This window comes from Tasmannia lanceolata, unplaced genomic scaffold (assembly GCF_043159265.1).
Source record: "Tasmannia lanceolata isolate RefF3 unplaced genomic scaffold, GAP_Taslan_0.1 ptg000005l, whole genome shotgun sequence".
Classification (NCBI taxonomy): domain Eukaryota; kingdom Viridiplantae; phylum Streptophyta; class Magnoliopsida; order Canellales; family Winteraceae; genus Tasmannia; species Tasmannia lanceolata.
The window spans coordinates 18,624,364-18,651,853 of record NW_027518682.1 but is presented as its reverse complement, the minus strand read 5'-3'; the positions used below and the strand labels follow the sequence as shown (position 1 = coordinate 18,651,853).

Below are 27,490 nucleotides of genomic sequence, written 5' to 3'. Positions count from 1 at the left end.
CCGCCCCTACGACTATTATCATTGAATTAAATTAAGTCTCATTAGTTTTTACAAATTCCTTTAGAGCCCGTTTGGATACCTCCCATTTTTGTATTTGGATTTGGAATTGAGTTTTGAATAGAAATTGAATAGATCGGGCAGCTCATGTAGAGGGAGACTGAGAGGGAAGGGGGTACTTCCTAGTGGAAGGGAGAGGTTGACGAGCAAAGAGGGTGAAGGAAACTACCAGATCTGTGGATTTCCAATTTCTTATTTCCACGGCAAATTTAGAAATCTGATTTTTTTCACTGTCAGCTGCTGAATTAGAAATCCAAGCATTTGACCCGATCCAAATTACAATGCAAAAAGGGCTGCAAATGTGAGAAATCCAAATCAAAATCTTCTCGGCATCCAAATGGGCCCTTAAGAGATTTTATATGATGTGTGGCTGGATAAACCCGTATTTTCAAAATGTGGAGTCCCTGTATAGATCGGGGGGTTAGGATCATTCTATGAAAATGATTTTTGGGGCACATCCTATTTACGTTGTGGCCCAACAAATGGACGGTTTGGATCAACTTATGATATGGGCCATACTGTATTTTTTGAAAAATATAGATTTATACGCCCACACCATATAAAATCTCTCCCTTTAAAATAAAAGTTATATAATGAAATCGGGAGTTGATATTTACTTGATATTGACTCTCTTTTCCCCTCTCATTTCCCTCGTCCTCCACATCATTCCATCGGTGTTTGCTGGGTGAACGAGGAACAACAACCCCTCGAAGTAATCTATGTACTGAACAGCCCCAAAAAAAGAATTCTGTGGAGTCAAAAAAGTATTACAAGAAGCATAATTGTAGGCCCATAGCAAGCTTAGGTCTCTTCAACCCAAGTGAGCCCGTGCAGGGCATGGGTTCACAGAAACATATGTTGGCCCTAGACGTGCTTCTTGTGCTGTCCCACTAAAATTCCATTATCTAACTATTGATTGGCTCCCTCTTGTGCCCAAATGGCTAATTGTGCCCAAACGGCTAATAGAGCCTAGGGACCTGGTTTATCCGGCCATTAGAATCGAGGCAGTAACACTCGTCACTTATGACATGTATCAATTTATAAATAAATTCAGGTAAGTAAATGCTTTGTTCAAGTAGATGACGGTCTCAATCGGAATAAATTCTAATAATCCATTCTTGGGTCTCATGGGGGAGGTATATGCGCCCCGCCCCCCCCCCCCCCCCCCCCCGCGTTTTTCTTCGCCTTTAAAACTTAACGAATAAAATGGCCAGATTTTATCCATCAGGGGGAAATATCATTCCCCAAGGAAATGATAGGTTTACTCTTTTTTCTTACTTGGGACACCCACTTGCAGTGTAAAAGGGAACTCATGATAAATTAATAGATCATTTACAATCTAGGGAACTCCAATTCAATAGAGTCATGAATGATGTATTGAAAAAAAGACCAATCTGGGAAGTGGGAACTCCATCTGGTCGGGCTCTGCCTAACCCTTCATTACCTACAAAAAAAAAGTCCGTAACTCATGAATACAATATAGGGGCTGGCCCAGGGAAGAAAAGGTGTTGAATATATTACTTTTCTATCAAATCAACTTTTTACGGTACTTTATGCTGTGATTAAAGACCAAGGTTGTTAATCGGTATTTTGGAGACCAAAAAACCGTGGATTGACTGTGCTAAAATAATAAAATCCATCAAAACTACAACAAAAGTCGTTGTAGTATAGTGGTGAGTATTCCCGCCTGTCACGCGGGTGACCCGGGTTCGATCCCCGGCAACGGCGTCAAAACCTTTTTATTTTACTATTTAAATCCTTCGCACGGAAACAGCTGTTGAATTAAGAAAGCTTTTTATAAGTAACAACCCAAAAATCCAAACGATTCATATGCAAAGAGGCATCTTTTGACTTTTGGGTTTGCTTTAGATCTCCAAAGTAAAAAATAATAAAAGAAAAAAGAGGGGGGAGGGGGGGGTGGATGATTTCAACACAACCATGAACCATGAGACTTAAATGCTAAAAGACAAGATACATGAGGGCAATCATCAAAACATAATTGTGCTGAAATCATTTCCCTAAAAAAATTTGGGGATTTGGAAGACCATTTCACGGAAAGCCATTTCGGGGCTCGCTTTTGCAAGAGAGAACAGCCACATGGGCTTTCCTTTTAGCAGATTTAGTCTTATTCATGTTATTCATCTGAGGTGGCTGTTCTCTCTTGAAAAAGTGAGCTGCGAAATAATTTTCCTTAAAATTGCTTAGCAAATACTCCAAAAAAATTGATATTTTCTAGAGAAATATGCTAAAAAGATTGTTGTTAACCTCCTTCATAACATAAAACCTTTGGGCTAATTTGTGCTATTTCCACATCATCGCATCCGTTGATCCGATCACAAATTCTGGCCAAACGCCGTTAAGAACACCTTGATCACACGATACCAGCTCCTTGATCCATCAAGCCTTGTTTGGTAATTGGTATTTCGCCATGAAAAGCTAAACCATCGAATTTTATGAATTTTTTTCCTCTTTAAGGGATGTCTGTTCGGCATGGGAGGGTTGCCTCGCCATGTTCTACTAGATCAATGGTCATAGAATTAATCATTACTGTTCTTTCGTTTTGCTGGTATTCATGTCTTTGGGGTCCTACTCTGTACTTTTTTCTTCTTCTTTTTTTGCTTTACTATAATAGAATGTATATGGTTAGAATTTGTATAAGAATTTAGAATAATCTGTGCACAACCAATGTGTCCAGTCAGTTCATTCATTAGAATTGTTCTCTTATACGTTACTAATTAATCTAAACGTCTACATAAGAAAAGTAATGTTTGTTTGAGGAATACAATAATTAATCTGAACTGCACAGAAACGTCTATCAAGGATTAGGCTAATGCCTAAACTAGTTAGTGTTAAGGGAAGAGTTTAGAAGGAAGAAAGAAATGGGGCGGGGGAGAGGGTAGTCCACTCAAGTGGTTTTAATGATACTATTTGGGCATTGATACGCGTGTATGCTTGCTGCAAGTTGCAACCAGTATATACCTATGAAAGCAAGTTGAAGAGGGTGGCCATGGCTGGTATTGGGCATATTTATCTACTCCTAATGATAAAGAGATTTCTACTATTTTGCCGGTTCAAAGTAGGTAGGAGGCCACAACGGAGGACCACATGCCCCATTTTTTGTATTTGTACAAGTAGTCTTTCTCCATGTCATTATCGTATGTTTACCTTTTTTCTAACCAACTAGACGTACGAGATTAGAAAACCTCGTTTGTCAATGTTGTCTTAATGTGCATGCGGCACACTTGAGGTGAATTATCGGATAGCATTTATTCATTTATGTTGATATGAAAGCTCAAGATTTGTCTTCACCTATTGCCTTTGATCTCCCCTTAATCTAATGATTCTACCTTTCGATCTTCACAGAATCACAGTGACAAAAGGAGGGTTTGATTTAAAGATTCATGAAAATCCTAACAGCATCAAATTGGCTAGAGTTGGCATATGCTTGGTGATCAGGATTATTGATCTGTTTAGGGGTACAACTTGGGTCCAGTTGTGTGTTTGCCTTTGCTGAAAAATGATTTGGAATCAACCGAAACCCGACCTGGTTTTATGGTAAAAGCTCAACCCGAATTCCTAAAGATGGGCTCGAGTTGCATCCCTAGATGTGATGGGTCACCACAGGGTAACTCAATGGGTCCAAGTCCTATGCCAAATACAGTTATGTTTCCCACGAGGAGTGCAAAATCAACGGCTTACAGATATCTTAAAAGACTATTTTTCATCACAGTACAATTGAGGTGAATGCTGCCATGCGATGAATATTTTATTTTATTTACCCATAAAAAAATATTTTATTTTATTATTATCAATAAGTAAGCTAACTTGAAGAGACGGAGATGAAAATTTTCACCCTATTTGGACTGATGGAAAAACATTCCTGGTAGAAAATTTTTAAGGGAGAGGGGGATATCAACATGAATTGAAGGTCTCTCTAGAGTGTTGGTTCAAGTTATATTTTTTGCCATATGCAATCAAACAAAGAGAGCCATGTCAAGGTGGCAAACGGGCCGTGCCATGCCGCCACGGCACATACTTTTTTGCCCAATGTGGCCCGTGGGCCAGGCACGATTTAGCCTCAGTGCTGGCACGGATAAGTTTGAGGTTAGGCACGGCAAGGCCTCGGCCCGCGGCCCGTATCGTGCCGGCCCGGGACAACAGCCTTGTATGCTCACTTTTTAATATTGATTTTGCAGTGCCGGGCCGCTTGTTGTGCTGTGCCGGCTGTGCCGCATGCCTAAACCCACAGCCAGCATGGCCCACGACTTCTTGATGTGCCAGCATGGCCCATGTCATTGTTGCTATTCATGCCGTGCCGTGCCGTGCCTTGCCTTGCCTTGCCTTGCAGGGCAGTGGGCCGGCACAGCCCATTTGCCACCTTGAGAGCCATGAGTATTTGGAAAAGATTTTATTTTCTAAATCTTTTTTTCTTTTGAATTCCTGCAATCCACACAAGACCCAAGGGTTGGTTGAAAGGAATGAACATGGGGAACTTATTTTGATATTTTTATGGAAAACTGCGAACTCAGTAACTTACTACTGAATTCTGTTTTCCACGGAAAATACGAGCTTCCATAATTTTCTATTTTCCATGGAAAGTTTTTCTGACCCTCCACCAGTTAAGTGCTGCCAAGGCGCGACAAAATCCCAGACGGTAAAACAATAAATCATCTAATATCCAAATATTCGATCGAATATTCGCACCTAACTTTACGGACCCTAAAAAGGACAATTCGATTGTACTGAAGCGGACATCAAATAAAATCATGCCGCGTGTACAACTTCAATGTCAGACTGTTCCAGTCCCCATTGTTCCAGTTAGACCTTGGAATAGAGTTTTCCCTTTTTCTAATTTATATATGTGGCTCGCAATGTTAGAAATCTATCCATTCCCAATCTCTACCATACACGTGGCCGTAGGAAGGATGATCATGGAGTACTTTGATATATTTCATTTATCCAGTGGGCCATAGCTAAATTACTAGGGCAAATAGTGATTGATGGATCAAGGGCCTAGGATCATCGGATGAACGTATTTTCAATGTAATTTGGCTGGACTTACCATAGAGAGGGCTGTCTCAAGTAAACAAAGGGGCAGGGGCAAATATATCATTTCGCTTTCTTTTCTATCAAGGTGTTGATAGATAGCTTAGAATAATCCAATCATAATTGAATAAGACAAAATCTGCAAAAAAGTAAGCCTGTGTGGCTGCTCTCTCCTGCAAAAGTGAGCCGCGAAATGGATTTCCGCGAAATTGCCTAGCAAATCCTTTGTTTTAAATCTGACAATTTTGTCAGATTTAAAGTACGGTCCACCAGACACGTAGCAACTTAGATACTGAGCGAAAGACAATTTTTCGGAGATGATTTTTTAACCTCCCTGTAGGATAATACACACCGTGAAACATGATTTGACGTGAAAAAGCGTTCGAGTCTGCCCACAATTTACGTTACCAAGGGTGGTGTATTATCCTACAGAGGGGGAGAAAAAATAGTCTCCCTTGTTATTCTTTCCAGCTCCTTAGAAACCGGCTCAACCGGTACCCAGCGGTTAAATGAAAAAACCGGGAATAAAGCGATGTTTTCCATGGTGTCTCCTCTATAAAAAGGAATAAATGGAAAACATTGTACAAGGCATCTCTAGAAAAGGTAAAGGGAATTCCTCTCCCTCTCTTGTTAATCCTTGTCTCTATCCTCCTCATTTATCAGAGCCATGAACAATAGCTTTTACTGCAAATCCATGGCTCTGTTTCTTCTATCAGCTACTCTCTCTCTCTGCTTTATATCTTCATCAGCAGAATTACAGAGATTGGAACACCCTGTAAACGAAGATGGCTCTCTTAGCTTCTTGGTGGTTGGAGATTGGGGAAGGAGAGGAGATTATAACCAGACTAATATTGCTTATCAGGTTGGAAAACCAATTTTCCTATGATTCTTTTTCTTAGTCTCTAGTTTTCAGGGGTAATTTTGGAATGTTAGGGGAGGTTTGGAAAAAAAATTCACTGAAAATTCTCCCAGAAAAAAAAAAAAAAAAACCAACTACAGCTAGCATTGATTCTGTTTAATGTTTTATGATGAAAATTTTCAGCCTTAAAAAATGTACACAAGAATATTGGAAAAATTCACGACTTGCAACACAGTTTTTCTTTAAATATACCTTCCCTATAATATGGGTCTTTTCTCTTTTGTCAGTTTGAGAAGTTTATGGGGTTAGTTTTGGTAAATAAGGTGTTGAATGCAAAGAAATTAGGGCAGGTTTGGCTATTTCCCAGAAATGAAATTCAAAAAATAATACAAAAAAAGAAAAAGAAATAAAATTAAAAAAGCGACATCGGTTGTTATTTCCAATGTTTTTTATGGAGAATATTACCTGAAAAATACGTACCTAAAAACATTAGTGAATCGAGCATGCATGTAAATGAGAGCCTTTTGTGGACCATATAAATATGAAATTTGATCATTTTTCTCTTCTTGTAGATGGGAAGGATAGGAGAGAAGCTTGACATAAGCTTTGTAATATCTACGGGCGACAATTTCTACGAGAACGGATTAACAGGCTTAGAAGACCCCGAATTTGAGGAGTCCTTTACCAACATCTACACTGCCACTAGCCTACAGAAACCATGGTATAGTGGTACGGAGGATTCAAAACTTGAAGAACCCCTTTTAGCGAAATATTCATTTTTACAGTTACATAATTTTTTTAGGGAAATGATTTCAGCGCTCCAATGTTTTGATAAACATGTGTACTCACTTGTTTGTCGTGTAGTATTTAAAAGCTTTTTGAGAACCGTAATATCTTCTGACATCCCTTTAGATACTACACCACAAGCAAGTGGAGCGCATGTTTATCAAAACACTGGAGCTTAGAAATCATTTCCCTATTTTTTTTTAGTATGCAAAAGTTGTTTTTCTTCTTCGCGATTTTCCTTTGCTCACTCTTTCGTTTTCTATGTATAAATTCCTTGCAGTTTTGGGGAACCATGACTATAGAGGTGACGCAGTTGCACAAGTGAGCCCAGTCCTAAGGAAGATTGACAGCAGATGGATCTGCATGAGATCCTTTGTTCTAAATGCAGGTTAATAAACTTAAAATTTGAGTCATCTTGTCCAAATTTTCCTAAGCTGATCTAAAATGAAAAACCCAAGGATCTAACATTTTGTTTCCCTTTTGTAACTAGAAATTGCGGAGATTTTCTTCATCGATACGACTCCTTTCGTAGAGAAGTATTGGACTCACCCGAAGGATGACACATACGATTGGAGAGATGTAGCTCCAAGAAATGAATACATTGCAAATGTTCTCAAGGTAACACAAATATTAACATAATTTTTGTTTTTTTTTAATTTTATCAAAATATTAAATCTTTTTATTTGATATAAGATTAAGAACGAAAGAAACTCCACTTGTGTATGATTAAAAAAATGGACATGCACCATGAAGTGTCACATGGTAGCTTGTCACATCATAATTTGTCCCCTTATCCGCCACTATTTCTTTCTTATGTGAATATGAGAGATACATCCAACTCGTAGGCATTCCTTATGGCAGTGATAAATCGACTCCCCAAAATGATAAATCGACTCCCCTTGTGTCTACCTCTCTCTCTTTCTCTCTCTAACCCAGAAGAGAGAGAAAGACACATGGGGAGTCGATTTATCATATTTGGGAGTCGATTTATCACTCTCCCATTCCTTATAGACATAATTTTTGTTTCTCTTTTTTTTTTATCGAAATATTTTATTTTATTTTCATAAAAGATTAAGAACAAAAAGACTCAACATGGGTATGATCAAAACATTGGACATGGAGCATAAGATATGGTAACTTGATGCATCATAATTTGTTGCCTTATCGGCTATTCTTCTCCATGGATATAAAGAGATACATTCAAGCTCGGGCATCAGGTTAATCAAAATTTGTTTCACTTGATTATCAGGATCTTGAATCGGCACTTACGGAATCTTCGGCGAAATGGAAGTTCGTTGTTGGCCATCACACAATAAGAAGCATTGGGTATCATGGAGAAACAAAAGAGCTTGTGACCCTTCTTCTCCCAATTCTTAAGGTAAGTAATTAAATTCCTAAGCACAAAAAAACAATTAATTAATTAATTTATCTAGTTCTTACTATATATGATGAAAATGTTCAGGCCTACAACGTCGATTTATACATAAATGGGCACGATCATTGCCTGGAACATATGAGTGATGCTGATAGGTGAGCATCTACAACCGTTGGATCCATTTAAATTTGTCGAGATGTGGTCGATTCGACTAATGATCGATAAATTGGGTTTTTAATTGCAGTCCAATCCAATTTCTAACGAGCGGAGCTGGTTCAAAGGCATGGAGAGGAGACATAAAAAATGACCATACTGGATTGCATTTCTACTACGATGGACAAGGATTCATGACGCTGCAACTGACTCAGACCGATGCCGAGATTTTGTTCTACGATATCTCAGGCAACATATTGCACAAATTGAACTTGTCCAAAGAGCTTTACTCTACCATGTGATTTGATAGAATCAAAGCACATATGTAGTAAAGACGGAGCTACATATTCTAGTAGTTCGCCCTTTATCTTATCCGGGGTAGGGCCTTATTAAAAAAATGAGTGGCGCCCTTGGTAGTAGCCTTGGTCATAGATAATATGGTAGTAACCTTATTAAAAAGGGCCCGCTTTGTAATGTTATTGTCATGTTGATGCTATTTTAGAAAAGAATATGATCTTCAAAAGTGGCTCAACCCCCCTTTCTTGCGTAAAAACGATCAGAATTCGAACACGATGTTTACACAATGGGAAAACATTTTGAACTGATGGTGTGGAATACACTCAACACTTATCTCATCACACTATTATTTTAAAGAAAGTCGATGGAGCAAAACGATTAAAAAATTCGCTTGTCGGATTATATGAATTTGGGCCCAAAATAATCAATTCTAAAAGTCCAAAACAGACAGGGTCCTAATCGCTTATCTTTTAAACAAAGTCATTAATTAGTGTTGATATTAACAGGTAGAAGGTGAGACAGACAAACTTTTGTTTCTGTTCGATGTAGCTTTCTAGGCAATCTTTATCCCCCTTTTCACTCTTTTTTGAGCTTGATTATGCTCATCCAGAAAACCAATAATAAATTGTTGCGTGCATCTGACCCACTCTACTGGACTACCTCCCTAAATTACTTTTATTAAGTTAATAGCCTCTCTAATAAAAAAAAATTACTAAAATCACCGGATCAGGTAATGACCTGCCTGGATGAGTAAATAGCCTCTTTATATTATAATGCAAGGTTGCGTCACCCGAGATTAGCTTATCTTTTCTTTTTTTTGGTGAAGGATTGAGATTAAATTCACTAAAAAAATATTTTTTTTGGGGCATGTTAAGCAACATTTAGAATATTTGAGTGGTCAATCACTCAATTGTGTGAGAATTGAGATGGAAAGAGTAGAATGAGCATAAGAGGGGGCTAAACTCAAGTAAAAAACTCAGATTCAAAGTATATATTTATTCTTAGGGTCTTGCTAACGAGTGCCCTTAGGGTAAAACTCAGGTAAAAAATTCAGATTCAATTAAATGTTAAGCATCATTTCATTGCCCTCCGGAACTTGAATATGCACATACTTTAACTTTTACACATGTTTTGAGATTTCTTCCTCAAAGTATGTGTAAATTCAAGATCCCAAGGGCAATTAAATGATGCTTAACAAGTGCCCTGAGGGCACACATCAGCAGAACCCTTATTTTTATTAATTATTAGCCCCTTCCCATGATCTCCTCACTCCCAACCCTCTCAAGTCACTCCCTCCCTCCCATCTCACAAGTGGACAATAGAACATTGTTTTGACAATCAATATCAACGGATTAAACGGAGTTTATAATCTCTCCTTACACATATATCTTGACCATTCATTTGAGACAGCTTCATCATAGGAGATATTTCGATCATAATGGTTTTTGTTCCATTAGAAAATCGACAAGGATCACCCAAAAGTGGGTCCTACCTAAATAATACACCCTTGTCTGGCAAAATCCTTCAATCATATATGCAAAAGTTGGGTGTGTAATAATTGAAAGAGAGGGGCTCTTATCTGTTCCACTTTCTCACTTCCACAGCTTCAGAAGAGTCCTAAAAATATGAAGGGAAGCAATAATAATAGCAGTAGAGAGTAGAGAGAGAGACACCTCATGTTAATATTTTATTGCATTGAATTTGGTTATGGCCACTTTCATCCCTCCTTCCTCCATGTTCCTCGCTTGTCTTTTTCTCATCCTCTCTCTTGTCAATCCCCATCAAAAAGAGATTGGTTGAAAAAGAGGAAGAAGAGGTTGTTGGACCAATGAAATGAGAGATGTGATGGCCCACATGAAATGACACGTCAGATTCTGATGGATTTGTTTTCATACTTGGGTCGGATTTGATGATCCAAGATTTCATTTGATTATATCCATTGGATGGTAATCGATTCATAGACTTGAATTTGTACCATTTCAATTGAATAATTTGCATCTGACTATTCACTTTAAGGCAACTAAACATACGGACAAGATATTACCACACGGCATTGGCATCAGAGATGGACGCTTCTGATCATCCGTGGTGATGTCTTAAGATATAGAAAGGACTAAAGAAAGATCCAAACTTCTACTGTATGTTTTTTGGGGCAGTGATAAATCGACTCCCAAATATCTTAAATCGACCCTCATTTGTCTTTCTCCATCCTCTTTTTCTCTCTCTAACCCAGTGGAGAGAGAAAGACACATGCGTAGTCGATTTAAGATATGTGGGGGTCGATTTATCACTCCGTACGGATATTGCCACTGCTATGTTTTGATAATTGCACAAATTTGACTTGTCTTTTGTTATTTGAACAGCTGTCAAAAAGGTGATTACAGTTCTCAAAAGGCTCTTAGAAGATAACTAAAATGGAAAATACAAGCTGAGTTCGTGCAATAATTAAAACATTGTAGTGGCAATACCCGTAGCCAATATATATTAAAGAATACAGTTCTAAAAGTAAAGAGAGAGCTATCTCCTATCCAAAGTTGGATATGGTGGCAGATTACATGAAAGCTTAAAATATTAGAGTTTGCCCTGACAAAGGGATTTCCTCAGTGCTGTATATGGATGATTACATGAACACGAGACCTATACTTCTCACTGCCATCAAGTTGCCACTACTATATGTCGTAGCTACCACATGATCTCTCTCTCTCCTTATAAAGTAAGTATGTATTTTTTGGACTGTTCAGATAGCGGAGTTGGTACAGTGGAGAAATTTTATCAGCCATTTGATTAATTTATAATATATTGGGAAGACAACTTTATGAAGGAATCTATATGATATTATAGAAGGACTAAAGAAAGATCCAAACTTCTACTGTATGTTTTTTTGCTATTATGTTGCTTTAAAATTTAAATGCCCGCAGGGACAAAAACAGACATTAAGACATTAGGCCCTCCTTCTATGGAGTACCCTCCTTCTATGGAGTAGAAATATAGGGTACTGATATTGCTGCTGCCATATTTTGATAATTGCACAAATTTGGCTTGTCTTTTGTTATTTAAACTGCTGTCAAAAGGTTATTACAGTGCTCAACAGGTTCTTAGAAGCTAATTAAAATGGAAAAAACAAGATGAGTTTGTGCAATTATTAAAACATGGTATTGCCAATATCCTTAGCCAAAACATATTAAAGAATGCAGTTCTAAAAATAAAGATAGTCCTATCTCCTGTCCAAAGTTGGATACGATATGGTGGAAGATTACATGAAAGCATAAAATATTAGAGTTTGGCCTGCCAAAGAGATTTTCTCAGTGCTGTATACGGATGATAACATGAACACGATACTTTTTTGCTGCCATCAAGTTGCCTCTTGGACATGTGGTAGCTACCACATCATCTCTCTCTCTCTCTCTGAAAAGTAAGTGTTTTTTTTTTTTGGACTTTTGACTGTCAGATAGCAGAGTTGGTACAGTGGAGAAATCTAAATATTCAGCACATGAGTGATAACGTGAAGTTAAGAGTCTGCCCTCTGTCTTTCCTTTTATTGTCCTTTGCATTGCTTAGATGTTCTCCCCTTGTTTATTTTCTTTGTTAATTCAATTATTTGCTATTCAAAAGAAGAAGAAAAATGAACTTAATAGAATCTGTTGAACTAGTGTGTAATTCAAAGTGTGGCCCATCAGAGTTTTTCCTATCGTAAATGGATGATCCCACAACCTTGATGAATCAAGAGGCTTTAGGAGTGTCGAGATAAGCTAAGGGCGTCTTTGGATACCACCAAAATTGACAATTACTCTAAATTAAAGGCTGCCCTTGCAAAGAATCAACTAAAAGGACACTCCTTCAGTTTATCATTCCTCCATTTTCAAAGAGTGATGCTAGGGAAATCAGTTTTAAGGGAAAATGTGATTTTTCAGGTTTTCCACACATGGCACATTCTCATTGTGGGTTCCTCTCATTCCCAGTTACCCTATCATTTTCCACTTTCAAATAAGGTGGTTGTTTGAATTTAAGCTTATTTTTGAAATGCGATGTTAAGGCCTCATTGGAACCATTAAGGTGTATATCTTTTCTATTATCATCAATTCATCATAAACATTATTTGCAAATAACATTTAACTAGGGGAGGTAAGAGGACAGAAACACGAGAATTAGAATCACAATCTAATGTAACTACTATATATAAAGGCAAAATGATGGGTTAATGTGTTCCACCCTTTGCCGTTATTTCCGCTTGTGTCCCACTGCCATAATTCCAATTGTATCCCACATGTAAGAGCATTTGTGTCATTTGCCATTATTTCCACTTGTGTCTCACTTTTGATCCACAAGCATTACTCTTTTGCCAATAAGCCAATAAGCCACTATGAGAAATTATTTGAGGGTAAAATCGTAATCTACATACGAAAAGTACCGACACACGGTACCTATAACAATTACGGCAAAAAACTACCAAGAAGAAGCAAAGAAATATGACAATGACGAAAGAACTAATGTTATTTGCACATTTAAGTAGGGGAGGGAAGAGGACAGAAACACGAGAGGAGAATCACAATCGAAACAAAAACCAAGAAAATGAAATAATATTTGTCGTTTTATTATTATTTTAGATGTTTAAAATTTGTCCCCATAAATAGGACATAAATGAACGAAAATATAAAGGATATTTTTGTACATTATCACCCTCCATTGGAATAAGCCCAAGATCAATGCTCAAGATTGATTGATAAAAATAAAATAAACATCCATCAAGATGTATCTAAGCCGTTGGTTCTTCTTTGCCCTGATGAACCATCAAATAAACTGCTTCAATCACAGGTCATACGAAAACATTCAAGATCATTCGTCTTGGCAGCCAGAACTATTCACATTCTCGTTAATGGGTCGAGCACGTGGCATGCAGGGACTGGCCATCCATGCCCTGGGGTCTTCGTGGGCGTCTTGATAGCAATCCTCTCTGAATGCCTTCATATATTTTACCACCTCCAGCTTTCAAGCGGAATTCCATCACACACGGCAAATGCCGCATGTGGGCTTTGCAAAGAATAAACAAGCTAACCCAGATTTCAAAAATGGTATCCGAACTCCCTTCTTTTAACAATAGCACTCCGGATTTAACTAAACACTTTCTTGATTGGCCATTGATATCCCTTGGGAATTATAGGGCATGTTTGGCAACCATGAAAAAATATTCCAGGGAATGTTTATGGGACCGGTTATGGGAGAAGGGCGGTAGAGGAAAGACCTGAGAGGGTGGGTACTGGGTAGGTGTGAGGGGAACACGAAAATCCCCTAAAAACAGGAAAAAGAAAACCCAATTTTAACTACTGCATCTGTTTCCACTGTTTTTAAGGAATTTTGTGTGCTCTCTAGACTCCTACTCTACTACTACCAAGTCACTCGCTCTGCCCCCTCTGTTCATTTCTCACAATTTGGCTCATGGATATTCCATGGAATAATTTTTCATGTCTGCCAAGTGCCAAACAGGTCCTTAGTTGCAAATTAAAAAACTATAAGACATAAATGCCATTATTAAAACAAGGGAGTATGAATATTCTAAGGAGTTAACATGGATGGGGTGTAAGAAATTACCTTCACATTTATTGATCAGCAAGGGCAACAGAAAAAATTGTTTGATGGAGTTTCCATTGGGGTATGCTAATCAACAATTCCCTTTCCAATCTACAGCAGTGACGTTCCCACATTGTAACAGCTGCTGAAAAGTTGGTCCAATCAAAGGGAGGCTGAATATCGTCCTCATGCCCCAAAACAGTCTCCGCAAGTTGATGATTACTCGAAATAAAAAAATTCAGGCCGCTGCGTTCCTCTGGTAATGGTTGGGCTAATCTCACGCGATTGCCGGTTTCCGTTCCGCATTTAATTTCTTGCATTTCGGACGCCTTCCAGTAGTAAAACTGCACAACCTGTAGAAGAAAATGCGTGGCTTTTTTACAGGTTTGAGATGGAGCTACCTTATAGATGAATGTTGATGTGTATATAACTATACAACAAACATCCAGTGTATAGTTATCAGTCACCACAGATTGATCCTTGAGATTCAAGACTACTATCACTGCAAGACAGTGGATGCCAGCTCGTTATGTATTTTGACTTCAACAACACACATATTTTAATGAAGAACTATCTAAAATAAGAAGGAATGAACTCAGCAATTAATAGCGGAGGCCAACAGGACAGTGAGGAATGGGTTTATCTGCAGCCCAAAATTGGCTGCTGGTCATTCAGAAGTTATGCAAGTAGAGTCTGACAAGGAGAAAGAGAACCTCCTCATGCAGTGGGGAAGATTTATGATAGTTTATGCAAATAACTAGAATCGGGGATAATAAATGGCTAAACAAACAACAATTGGAGAACCAAATAAAGAAAGAGCAACTCGGAACTGGGGATGTGGAACTCGGATTCACTTCTGGGCGGAAATTGTATGAACTACACCATATCAAATATGTCATGACGTTAGGATTAAATGTCACTGTCTATAATCCCTTGAGACTAGACAAGTGATAGGACGCATTCAAACCAACAAGAGATTCCACGTGGATGGTGGAAACGGGATGTCCATCATAAAATCAAGCAGAAACCTTTTTTTTTTTTTATAAAGACAACGTACACTAAACAAAAGAAATGATTACAAGTGCATGCGAGGGGAGGGGGATTCTGCCAGCAAGAACAACCAAATCTGCATCCGTAAAACCAAATAGACTAGGAAGCAATGTTTCAAAATTCAGCCAGAGGAGGACTCAGCAAAATGGTAAAAGGGAGTCGACATGGGAGTCAATGATCGACGTGGTTAATTTTCATTTAACTCGGCCGAGTCAAAGGAGTTTCAATTGTCTTGATAAGGAAAAAAACTAGGACTCAGATGAGAACTTGGCCATGGTAAAAGGAATTTAACTCGGGTGAGTCAACGGTTGACTCTGGGCACTTTTAAGCAGAGCTTGGCAGTGCCTATGAGAAAGCCTAACCACTAAGAGACAAATATAAGGTGAAAACATAGCCTAAGAACCTATAGATAACATTGTTCATGAATTAAAAAGGGGTTATAAACCTTGGCTTGCTATTAGCAAGTACTAAAAGGGGTTATAAACTCAGGACTCAGGACTCAGGAGTAATAATAAACTAATAAACAACGATATACTAGAAAGAGTCACACATGGCAATATGGCATATCTTTTGACATATAGAAGTCAAATGGTTCCCAGACCATTTCTCATTTGCGAACATCAGGGACCCCATTTGTGTGCCCACGATTAAAGCAGCCGATTAATCTGCATATTGGTCCTCGACCAATGGTAATATTACCATAATTTTTTTTTAAAGTTAAAAGTGATATTTGTTTGAAAATACGATAATGTTGTCCAGCTAAGCAAAACTTACAAAGACTATATAACAAGGGAAATGATATTCCCCCCCTCCGACGGATAAAATCCCCCCTTTTAACTGATTCGTTAAGTTTTAAAGGCATAAAAAACGTTAAAGGGGATGAATTTATCCTCAAGCAGTGAACCATTCTCACAGAAATCGTTAAAGGGGGGTCCGTTTGGGGGGGGAGAGGAAGGTGGAGATGATATCATTTCCCTATAACAAACACTAAAACCTTTTATTCAACTAAATTGGACTCTTGAAAGACGTTTCAGTCAAATACCATTGACCTTTTTTTTTTTTGAACGGTAAATACCAATTGATCTATGCGTAAACAAATACTAAAACATTTTCCCTACTATTTCAAATCATCCAAAATGTACCAACCACCTCAAATCCTTACTGATGCTAAAAAAATGTAAGATTAGTTTAGAAATGAATGCTCCCTAATCTGAAGACCCCATATGACCTTTTGTTTTAACTATTTACCTTTTCAAGAAATCAACCACATCTTTCTTAAAAAAATAGAGGCAAGAATTCACAGAGTAACAATAGTACCTGCAGGGCATGCAAACTGTTGAGAAATTCCTTATCGAATATCTCATCTTCCCTAGCTAGGTGTAATGGCCTGATGAGCAGCTCCGAGGGATCAAATGATGGATCTGATATTGGATCGTAAGTACAGAAATTGAATCCAACAAAATGTATTCTAGCCCAGCGAATATCGAAACCTGATTGGTGAGGAGAAGCCGGGTCCAAAGAAAACCAGTACATATTATTGGATGCTGGCATAGGTAGATATGAATCAGGTCCGTCATTTTGATGCGTCAAGAGTCTTTGAGAGAAAAGGGCAACAAGTTTAACGTCTTCATCATGGCAAGGGTCACGGGTGAACCACATTGTTAGTGTAAGTCTTTCACCCTCAGTTATCTGTCACAAAAAAATTTATAAACAAAAAAAAAAATGTCATGCACAGGATAAGGAAAAGATTTCCATTTCAAAAAAAAAAAAGGATAAGGAAAATATTTGATGATCTTGTTGAATGTTAGCCAAAACTTTCTTTTTGTTTTGATTCAATAAATCTAACTTTTTTTAGATAGTATGGCAGGTTTGTTTTTATGATATGGGAATAAGAAAGTCATGAGCAATGGTCTATTTAAGATATGTAAAAATTGTGATAATCATTTCGAATGAAGTTCTAAAATAGAAACATAATCTTGTTGGGTTTTCATGAGCATCATCATTTCGAATGAAGATCTAAAAGAAAAACATGATCTTGTTGGGTTTTACATGAGCATAACTTGCTTCTATTCCTGGAAACTTGAAACTCCCATGTATTACACTATTTTTTCATCATTTCCTGAGCTAAGGTGATTCCAAAATGAAAGAAGCATATTGGTCACTTCAAATTCTCAACTTAATTATTTTCAAGTGGTTGGGATATAAGATATTTATGCTTAGAACCTCCAAACCCTAAAAATTGCTCTATGAACAGTTTCCAATTTCTACACTGGAAGGCATTCTTCAGGTTTTTTTGAATGGTAGGCATTCTTCATGTACAAATTGTTTTGTCACCAGCCTTTACAAATGGCCATTTAAAAGAACAAACCACTACCGCGCCAAAAATCCATTTTAATCGAACCCAAACCTTTGGTTAAATTGTTGGACAAGTAGTTTATCAATTTGCCTTCTCATTAACCCACTTTATCCATTTACATTCCTTATTATTCTAGTCTGCAGAAGTAAACAGTGAAGCATAGGGTTTGTGCCTGTCAAGGGTGGCCACTTCTTTACAAACATTTCCACTTGTTTGACTTTATTAAATTCTGTAACTTTGCTCGACCACAAAAGAGACAATTGATATAGACTCGATAGATACCTCAAGAAGACCAAAAAAGTTCTGCTAAAAGATTGTCTGCAGACCACTAGCACACCATCTAATGTTGATTAGATAAAGTGATAAACTAAAATAGAAGAACATAATTAATGTGGTCAACAATCTTTTCCAAAAGTGCGGAAGTGTATCCAGAGCGTATCCCTTGAAAGATCGTCTGCAGTCCAGAAGCATATCCAGACGGTTGATTTTCTTAGAAAGAGGAACTTGTTGATTGTTAATCACTATGCCCTTTGTGTTGAGGACGGTGAATCGGTGAACCACCTCTTTATTCATTGTAAGGTGGCTAAGGAAGAATGGGGTAGTATGCTAAAAAGGTTCGGTATATCTTGGGTGTTTCCGAGTGACATGACCTAGTTGTTTGAGTGTTGGTTTTTCGCTCCATGGAAAGGCAAAACTTTGTGGCTTATTTCCTCTTTAGCGGTGAAATGGATGCTGTGGAAGGAAAGGAATGCTAGAATTTTCAAGGGGGTGTCTAGAGGCGCTTCTTTCTTAGCTTCTAAAGTCATGGCGCTTACAATATTCTGGGCACAATCCCTTCCGAGTTTTAGTTTCATATCCGCCTTTGATCTTTGGTATGGTTCGAGAGAAGTGTGTTATAGTATTATCATTTCTTCTCCCATTGTTCAAGCGTGGGAACCGCCAAGTAGAGGTTTTGTTAAACTTAACTTTGACGGCTCAAGTCTTGGTAATCTGGGGCCTGCCGGCATTGGAGGTGTTCTCAGAGATGGAGAAGGAGCGGTTAGATGGGCATTTGCCGGTCCTTTGGGGATTACGGATTCAAATGAGGCGGAAGTTCGGGCAGTTTACCAAAGGATAAAATTGTTGGAGGGGGAGGATTTCAATCGCATTGTGATCGAAGGAGACTCACAGAATGTGATTCGGTGGCTATCGATTTCCTCGGAGTTTTGCGGATTTCTTCAATGAGATAAAAGACATTTTTGGCTCCTCGAAAGTTTCTTTTGGCCATGTCAGAAGATAGGCTAATGGGGAGGCTGATCGGCTTGCTAGGAGGGGTGTTCACTTAGAATCTTTGGAACAATACAATTTCCTTCCTCCTCGATGCTCCGTGATAGCCTTTTGCACTTTTATTTCCTTTTGTACAGTTTTTTACCATCTCCGTCCTTTTAATGAAATTTTTTACCATTAAAAAAATCAATCTTTTCCAAAAGTATACAGGACTAATCTTCATTCTCGTCGCTTTGCTAGAACTAGCAATGTCATAGCCAACTTAATCATCCATGGGGAAAAAATGAGGAAATGGCAAGCAAACCTTATCCTTGTAATGTACTAAAAGGTTTGCTAAAGGAACCTAATATACCAATAAAACTTTTCACTCACATGGTGATAGGAATAAGGATCTATTTTGAAAATTTGCCACACAGTGACAAGATTAGGGATCTATCTGGCTCTGGCACCTTATAGGCAACAGTCTCTAGCACGCTTAATTCAAAATATACATCATGATATAGAACAAAGGATAGCGTAATGCAAATTCAAACTAGAAATATTTTTAGATGCCCCACATTGAGTAGGTAATTCCCATAACTCCACAAGCAAACCGTCTTAAATGTATCCATATTATATCACTCAGGCCATCAGCCTTATGTGACTAAGTAGACATTCATCTCCTAGGGCAAGATTCACCCTAAACAATGGATATTCGTAGTGGTCAAATTGTGTGAGTAGAAATTTTCAACGTCAGTATTTAATAAACGAAAATATATAATGTGATATCATGCAAACATTATAACAGTCCTAGTTCTTTTAAATGCATTCCACATTAACTATAAATAAAACAATCACTAACAAATAGATAAAACAATCAGATCATGATATGCAAAATGAATGTTACTAACAAATAAATAAAACTGCACAAGTACAATAATCACAAATAAAATAAAAACAGAAGGGAGAATATACTCACACTCGCTTCTTTTGATAATGAACTCCTCTATTTTAAATTTTTTTCATTAGTTATTACAAGCTATTACAATCCTCAAAAAGCTATCAACAGACAAGAAGAATTATGTTAAATAAAGAGTTGAGGTGCAAAAATACCATCTGCAACATACCTACGGCTCCTTGTCTTAGTAATACGGGTATTTGGCTACTACAAATTTCATCAAAAAAAAAATGTGATATGCTAATTATTAGAAAATACCATGATGGTGTACTTTAGTCATTTTATTTATTCGTGTATATAAGCCATGGTGTCATCATTTTCAAAATAAATGGAAGTCTCTCTCCCCACGTGTAGCTGTTGCCAAATCTTATCTCTCTTCTTATCTTCTTCACAACACTATCACAACATATTTTACATGAACTCAGAACGGGTGATAGATCGAGAACGAAGTTGAACGATAAAGATCTAAACCCAAGGCCAATATTTAATATCTAAGACGATAGTACTCCTCTCTCTCCATCTTACCTTTTCCCTACCTTCGAAATTCCTTCCTATCTCTTTCTTTCCTTATTTCAAAAATCAAACCCATCCCTTTTCATCTTTATAAGCCCTAGTTTCTTTACTTTCCACTCAAAAATCACTTTTTTGAGCACCCTAGCTTCCATCTTCATCCCCACAGTTTCTTTTATGCTCTGTTTGGTTGCTGGGTTTTTTTTGTGCCTGGGAGTTTTGTGGGAGAGTAAGTTAAATTTTGGTCCCATCCCATGTTTGGTTGCCTTTTAGCACTAGGTTTATTTTAATCCCACTCTTGTAATGATTACTTGTGGGGTGAATTTTTTAATCTCACTTTTGTAATGATTGCCTTTTCATCCCATCCCAAGATAACCCCAGGAACAAAAATAAACTCAGGAACCAAAAATAAGCTTGAGAAGATTTTTTTTTCTACCCAACAGTTCAAGCAACCAAACAAAGGTTTTTTTTTCTCCCACCATATCTCCCAGGGTATTTTTTTCTCCCACATAACCAAACATGGGATTTTTATTTTACCAGTATACTTCCAGGACTTTTTTTTTTCCCACCTATCTCCCAGGGTATTTTTTTCTCCCACATAACTCCCGGGAACAAAAAAAACCCGGCAACCAAACAGAGCATTAGGGTTCCATATTTTTCTTTCTCCTGATATTTCTTTCTCTTAATAGCATGCATGTCGCTTAAGGCTCACATTAATATTTAACTTAAGTGAGCCTTTTAAACATAAAGACATCACTTAAGGTAGGTGCATGTGAGCATCTAGCTTTCAAAAAAACAATATGTTTATCAACTTGGCCAACACACCCCCCCCCCTGCCCCGACACCCCCCCCCGTAACCACCACCACCACACACGCGAGCCTACACACACAAAATCAGTCATATTCACTCTCTTCATATTGAATTTCAAAAAACCCATCCCTCCTCTTCCTCCCCAAACCCTAACTCCTCTAGCCTTCTAATTATAATAGCACCCTTGCCCTTTTACTCTTCCTTTTTCTCGTGCCGTTTTACCCTATTTGCTTCTCTCTTCCAAATCTTTCATTTCTCTTTCAAATTTGCTCATGGCTTTCATTTCAATCATTTTCTTCTTCGTCAACTCTTATGGCTATCCCTTTCACGATATTACCCCACCTTATAACAATAAAACTCAACAATGATAACTATGTTTTATGAAAAGGGCAAATCCTTCTGTTGCCCATGCTCAGGGCATTATAGATCTTCTTGTAAGCCTTTCTCTCAAAATAGATCTTCTTGTAAGCCTTTCTCTCAAACCTGGTAAATATGTGAAGGCGGTGGGGAGAGTACTCATGAAGAGAAAGACTTACTCTTAGGAGAAAGACCTAGAATATGTGCCATATCATATGAAAGTTCACAGAATTGTTGCTTGGCCGAACTCCACCCTATCTCAAGAAGTTCTAGCTCAAGTCTTGGATATTACATTGGTACCAAATCTATGCAACTATCTCGAATACTTTGTTGCTTAGAAGCAAGGAAGCAGGATTCGTTCCCTGGACTTGGGAATCCCGATTCCCCGGAACACGGATCGGATTCGGGAATCGAATTGAATCCCTGAAAATTAGGAATCGCGGTTCGGATTCGTCAGAACCCTGATTCCCAATTTATGGGAACCCCGATTCCCACTTTATGGGAACCCCGATTCCCAATTTTGTGAACTGTGATTCCCAGGTGATTCCCAGGCGAATCCCCGACGAATCCCTGGCGATTCCCAACTCCCCAGCCACTCCCTGTGAATCCCCGACGAATCCCCGACGACTCTCCGGCGAACCCACGCTTCCCGCTCCCAACCATCCCCGGAGCCTTCGATTCCCGCTTTCGAATCCCGAATCGAATCCCGCTTTCGATTCCCGCCCTGGCAACCTTGCTTAGAAGTCCGAAACCCGTATCCTGCAGCTTTAGAAAAAGGTGCAACACTGCCAGAAGGCTCTACGTTAACTCTTAAGTACTTACTAGAGATTTAAATTTTGCTTGATCAGCTGCGATCAAACAACCATGTTACGGAAGAGATAAAGTTCGTTACACATTTAACAGACTTAGTGATGAGTATGATATTTTAAGTGCCACATTATTACCTCGATATGATATCCTATTGTTCTACGACCTAAAACATTTTATTCAGTTGGTTCGTCTACCTCTCGCGGGCGTGGAAAAGGACAAGGGTGTGGCTGTGGACAAGGCCGAATTGCAGTCGTACCCTCCCCCACAACCTGGACAGAATGCGCCTCATCCCTTTTGTGACAAACCCAACATGGATTATTGTGACATACTGCTCCACACCCTTATTTTCCACAGGGACCAGGGTCTACATTATCCTACAGTGGGGCCTCCGGCCACACCCTAGTTTGCCTTATTTGTGGCCTTCGCAACCACAGTGCCATAGAGTGCTATCATCAGTTTAACCATGAATACCAATAGCACCCTCAAACGGCCCTTGCATATTAGTTTGGAGACATGTCACTTATTACGTTTGAATCATCATGCGTGCTTGCTACGAGTGCCACCCATCATCACCTCACTGATGACATACATAATCTTCTTTCATTGTTCCTTTTTCTGGCTCGTCGCATATTGCCGTGGGTGATGGGTCATCCCTACCTACGAGCCATGTCGGTACATCTTCCATTATCTCCACTTGTGGTACTTCCCATGTTCCTGATGTGTACTTAATTTTGTTGTCAATCCCTCAAATTCCCATGTTACTTTATTTTTACACCTTGCTATGTTCTTTTGAAGGATCTAAAATCGGGGACAATCCTCTCTAAGAGAGCTCGTCACGGTGACCTCTACATTTTGGGTGTTGCTAATTTCAAATCCTCCAATTCTGCCCTTAGTTAAGCTCTCATCCCTGTCAATGTGGCATCATCGCCTTGGCCACACTAACAATTTTACATTCCAATCATTAGTTTCCGTCTTACATTAATATTTCTTGTAATAAGTTCCTGAGTCCTATTCATGTTCTAGTGGTAAACTCAGGAAACACAACAAAGTTTTCTTTTTAAATTTGGATTGAATTGGTAAGTTCAACCAAATTTGACCAAAACAGACCATATTTTCAGTACAATTTCCATCAAGGCAGTACAACTTTGCAAAATAAATAACTTTTGTCCATGTTTATTAAAAAAAAAAAAAAATTTAAAACTGTGCGCGTTTATTTCCATGTTGTAAGATTGACCAGTTACACTTACTTTTTTTTATCCCTTTATGTACAATACAATGGTAGTATGCGCGAGGTTTTTTGGAAATTTGGATTGTGCCCGTGTTATTCCCCTTTTAATTAACAAACCTTGGTGAATATCTATGACAATACCTATTCTGTGGAAATGAATATGCAATGATATCACCTATTAAATTTTCCTTTTTGGGTACAATTTTAATGCATTTTCTTATGCATCATTGAAGTTTTCATTGTCGTCCCGTGCATTGCACAGGTTTCTTACTAGCATGTGTGTGTATACATATGTATATATATGAAATGTGAGCAATTCTGATCCATGCAAAACATATGTTTTAGCCAATGATTATCTATACACATTATAAAGCATGAGACACTCCCAGCTCAACCTTAGCATCTAGAGATAGAAAACCCCAATATTAACTCGTTTTAATTGAAAGAGGCACTTGCAAGATATTGACTCTCCCCTTATCAGCGCGCCGAGGCAACATCCGGGCCCCGGGAACCCACCATGGGTGTATTTCCTCAACACCAAAAAAGAAAAACATGAACTAAAACGTGAAGTCATTTCCACTGAAATATGTATTGAAGGAAAGAATTCATGTGTAGGCTATGAAAATTAACTCTAAATGCATGATACCAGGGGAAAAAGAGCAAATTACCTCATCTACAGAGTGAATATTGCGACTATCAGCAGTATAGATAAGGACATCCTGATAATATATGATTACAACCATCAGTTTATTTTTTTCATCTAGTGTTGATTGCAGTAACATTAAAAAAAAAAAAAAGTAACATAATAATAACTCAAGAAACCCATTTATCCATTTCATGTAAAATTCTCTGCAATAAGCCAGTCTTTATTAAGCCAAATAGTTGCAATATAATCAACAGACTCTAACCTATGAACCCCGATCAATACATAAGTTGGATAGAAGATAAAGTAATAACATCCTACAAACCATGCTAATAGAATCTGTTAAAATAAAGCACTTACTCCAGCCATTGGAACAACGGTTGCAGGTTCGCCATCCTGGAAGTGGAACATTCCACCTTTGAAGTCCTTCCCATGACTATTCAGATAACAGACTACCTTTAACCCTCAAACACAAAAAAGGTGTCAGGTGTAATTTAATGTAATGAATAAGAAATATATATATATAAAAAAAAAAAAAATAGTATGTAAAAAGGAAATAACACAGCATGATCAGAAATACCAGTTTGAGGTTTGTAGATAATCACTGATTGTTTTCTTAACCAGATAACCCCACACTCTGATCCACATAAAAATAAATAAATGGCAGATCACCAAAACAACTACACCAGGCCTAGGATGGGGTAACACATGCCACACTGGATGTAATGGATCTCAAGTCAATGACAAAACATAAATAAATTATTGCGGAACTTGAATTGCGTGGAAATGAGAATACATAGCATATACTGCCACACGTTGTCTTGTTGCAGTCCCACCAAAAAGTGGTGCGAAATCATATGAAATATCTTGTGCAGGGCCACCAAAACCAATCCTTATCCACATAAGTAGGGCATGGGAGCAATATAACCAAGGTATGCTGCAGGCAGATCTACATTAAAAAGGAACTACCATAAGCAAAAGGAACTACCAAGAAGAGAGACCCGCTTGACTAGGGAAAATGATGAGTCCATATGTGGATTAGACAAACGAATTTGTAGGAGAATTAGTGAGGCTCATCATATTATAGTTTATTTCATGTTACCTTACTTTTTATGGGGTTTATTGGGCTTTTATATGTAAAAGGGCCTAATTTATTCTTTTAGTTTCGTTTCGTCCGGAAAACTGAAATGGAACACCATCATATTCCGTTTCGGCCGAAACACCCATTTTACTTTTTTTTCTTTTTTTCTTGTCTTTTCTCTTATTTTCTTCTTCTTCTTGTATTTATTAAAAATAGTTTCAAGACCCAATTCTAAAAGGATAAAAAGTCAACTTTCTAGTTCTAGTACAAAATTCAGCCATCTTCGGTCATTTCGAGCGGTGGTATTTTTCTGATTTTAAATCCCAAAATGTTAAAAAAAAAAAAATCTCATAATTTGGTCATTAAAAGCTTTCAACTAGTCCGGCACTGGTCAACACAAGCATTTTAGTTGATAGTTATTTTCCTTCGAGTAAATGTTGGATCTTTACAACTTTGATGTTACGATGAGATACACACACCTTCTCTTCCAATTTTAAAGCAAACAAGAGATTTTGTGTCGATGATATTGAGTACTACCCAGCAATCAAATGAGGATTAAACCCATAGGCAGAAGCAGACCACATGTGTATGAGCACTGACATCTCAGCCACAGTGGACTTGGATGACACCCCAGTACAGCCACAGGATCCAAACAGCCAATTTTGAGGATATACAATAGTCGGTTATAATGTAAATGCAAATTGAACAGCAACTCAGATTGTTTTTAACTTTTTTTAGCCCTATTCAATCACGCTTTATTGAGATGCAAACAAAATAGTAAGAATCAACATAACCAAGCCACATGTTGGGTTTCCAATGTCATTGCACGCCATGCCATGCATTGAAAGGAACAATTGCTGAAGTTATATTATCAGTAAGAAAAGGGTATTTCCAATTTACATTTAAAGTATGCAACAAAATTCAGAAAGCCATGTTCAACCCACAACTAGCTCAAATTTTGAACTAAGTCAACTCCACTGGGTCACCAAGAGAACTATAAATGAAGATAGAGAAAGAAAACACACCCTAGTTTGCAAAATTCCCAACTTTTTCCAAAAGTCCAACTTTTCTTCGAACCAAATTAAATCAACTCCTCTAAGTTTGAGGCTGAGTTACTAAACAATGCCGTGGAATTAACAAATAGTGTATCAGCAATAAAAAGACGCATAAAATGGTAGAGATCAGGACAGGCAATGAAAGACAATAAAAAAAAAAGTTCTAGATATAAACTTCTAAGCAGTAAAATGGCGGGCTCTGTGCGATGATTGCTATCTAACGGCAGGAAAACCAATATTTACCTTGCCAAAATACAGAATAGAATAACTCCAGGAAGTGAAATATCCCCAACAAGTTTGGTACGCACCGCAAAATCTCGCTGTTTGAGATAAGGCCTATTATCATCACTGTGCCATCCAATCTGTGCCCCTTTACACCAACTGAATTACAATAGACAGCAAATGAATATCTAATAAGAATTAAGAACAAGCAAAGCTAAGAATTGCTTTAAACACTTTTTAGGAATCCCAAACCAGAACACATTCTTCAAAATAAATTTTCAGGACTTCTAGGGTTTTGATAAGGCAAATATGTTGAATCAAGAATAGTCCATTTAGTAAAACAAATAAAAAAAAACCCTAATCTGGAGGGAATAAGAGCGAACCTAATCAAACCGGTGAATTCGACGAAAAGCTCGTACTGGCAATCGAACAATTCCTCCACTTTCTCTTTCAGCCTCTCTACCGATAATCATTTAAAAGAAAGGCCCAAATTCATTCAGAAATCGGAATGGGAAAAGGAAAGGAAAGAGGAATGGAAAATAACCTCTGATGGAGACGAAAGGCATGATGAGATGAGAGGAATTGGTAGCGATGAGATGAGAGAGAGTGGTGGAAAAAACGTTGGGTCTGTAGCCGACCGTGCTGCAGCTCTTTTGCACGAATTCCAGTTCCTGGAAAATTTAAATTCTTACCTCCCAGTATCACAAGAAAACCCCCATAGGCTTTATACAATGTGTGAGAGAGATAGAAAGGGGAAAAAAACACTAACTAAAATCATTACCTTGCAGAGATCGTGAGGGACGAAAGCGGGGAGAAGGAGACGGGGATGCTCGCCCTCGGCCATCTCTCTCTCTCTCTCTCTCTCTCTCTCTCTCTCGGATTTGAGGCTTAAATTGTAATTTTAGAAGTGCTGATATTGGCACTACCAGGTTTTAATAATTGCAATAACGCACCTTGCCTTTTATGTGTTTAATTGGCAAACCAACTAAATATTTTCCAAAATGCTACTGATATTGAGTCATTGAC

General features: G+C 38.0%; 2 protein-coding genes and 1 non-coding gene across 7 annotated transcripts; 2 read left to right on the top strand and 1 right to left on the bottom strand.

Moving 5' to 3' along the window:
- Positions 1-1,713: 1,713 nt before the first annotated feature.
- Positions 1,714-1,785, top strand: TRNAD-GUC (transfer RNA aspartic acid (anticodon GUC)). The gene has a single exon. It is a non-coding gene; the product is annotated as a tRNA-Asp (tRNA).
- Positions 1,786-5,677: 3,892 nt separating this feature from the next.
- Positions 5,678-8,808, top strand: LOC143877828 (purple acid phosphatase 17-like). The gene is made up of 7 exons (XM_077380084.1): positions 5,678-5,965; positions 6,535-6,691; positions 7,029-7,136; positions 7,239-7,366; positions 7,998-8,126; positions 8,211-8,278; positions 8,368-8,808. The coding sequence occupies exons 1-7, from the start codon at positions 5,771-5,773 to the stop codon at positions 8,576-8,578; spliced, it is 996 nt and encodes a 331-aa protein (XP_077236199.1). The 5' UTR covers positions 5,678-5,770; the 3' UTR covers positions 8,579-8,808.
- Positions 8,809-13,143: 4,335 nt separating this feature from the next.
- LOC143877826 (2-oxoglutarate (2OG) and Fe(II)-dependent oxygenase superfamily protein) lies at positions 13,144-27,385 on the bottom strand. 5 transcript variants are annotated; one of them, XM_077380080.1, is made up of 9 exons: positions 27,246-27,385; positions 27,009-27,135; positions 26,848-26,923; positions 26,551-26,623; positions 24,467-24,562; positions 24,132-24,182; positions 16,506-16,877; positions 14,160-14,491; positions 13,144-14,036 (listed from the first exon to the last, which is right to left on the bottom strand). In XM_077380080.1, exons 1-8 carry the CDS (start codon positions 27,306-27,308, stop codon positions 14,168-14,170), a joined length of 1,182 nt encoding a protein of 393 aa, XP_077236195.1. In that variant the 5' UTR covers positions 27,309-27,385; the 3' UTR covers positions 13,144-14,036; positions 14,160-14,167. The 5 variants fall into 5 exon arrangements, with proteins under 5 accessions (XP_077236195.1, XP_077236194.1, XP_077236196.1 ...); XM_077380079.1 differs by having other exon boundaries at positions 13,144-13,621; XM_077380081.1 differs by having other exon boundaries at positions 13,144-13,601.
- Positions 27,386-27,490: the final 105 nt, after the last annotated feature.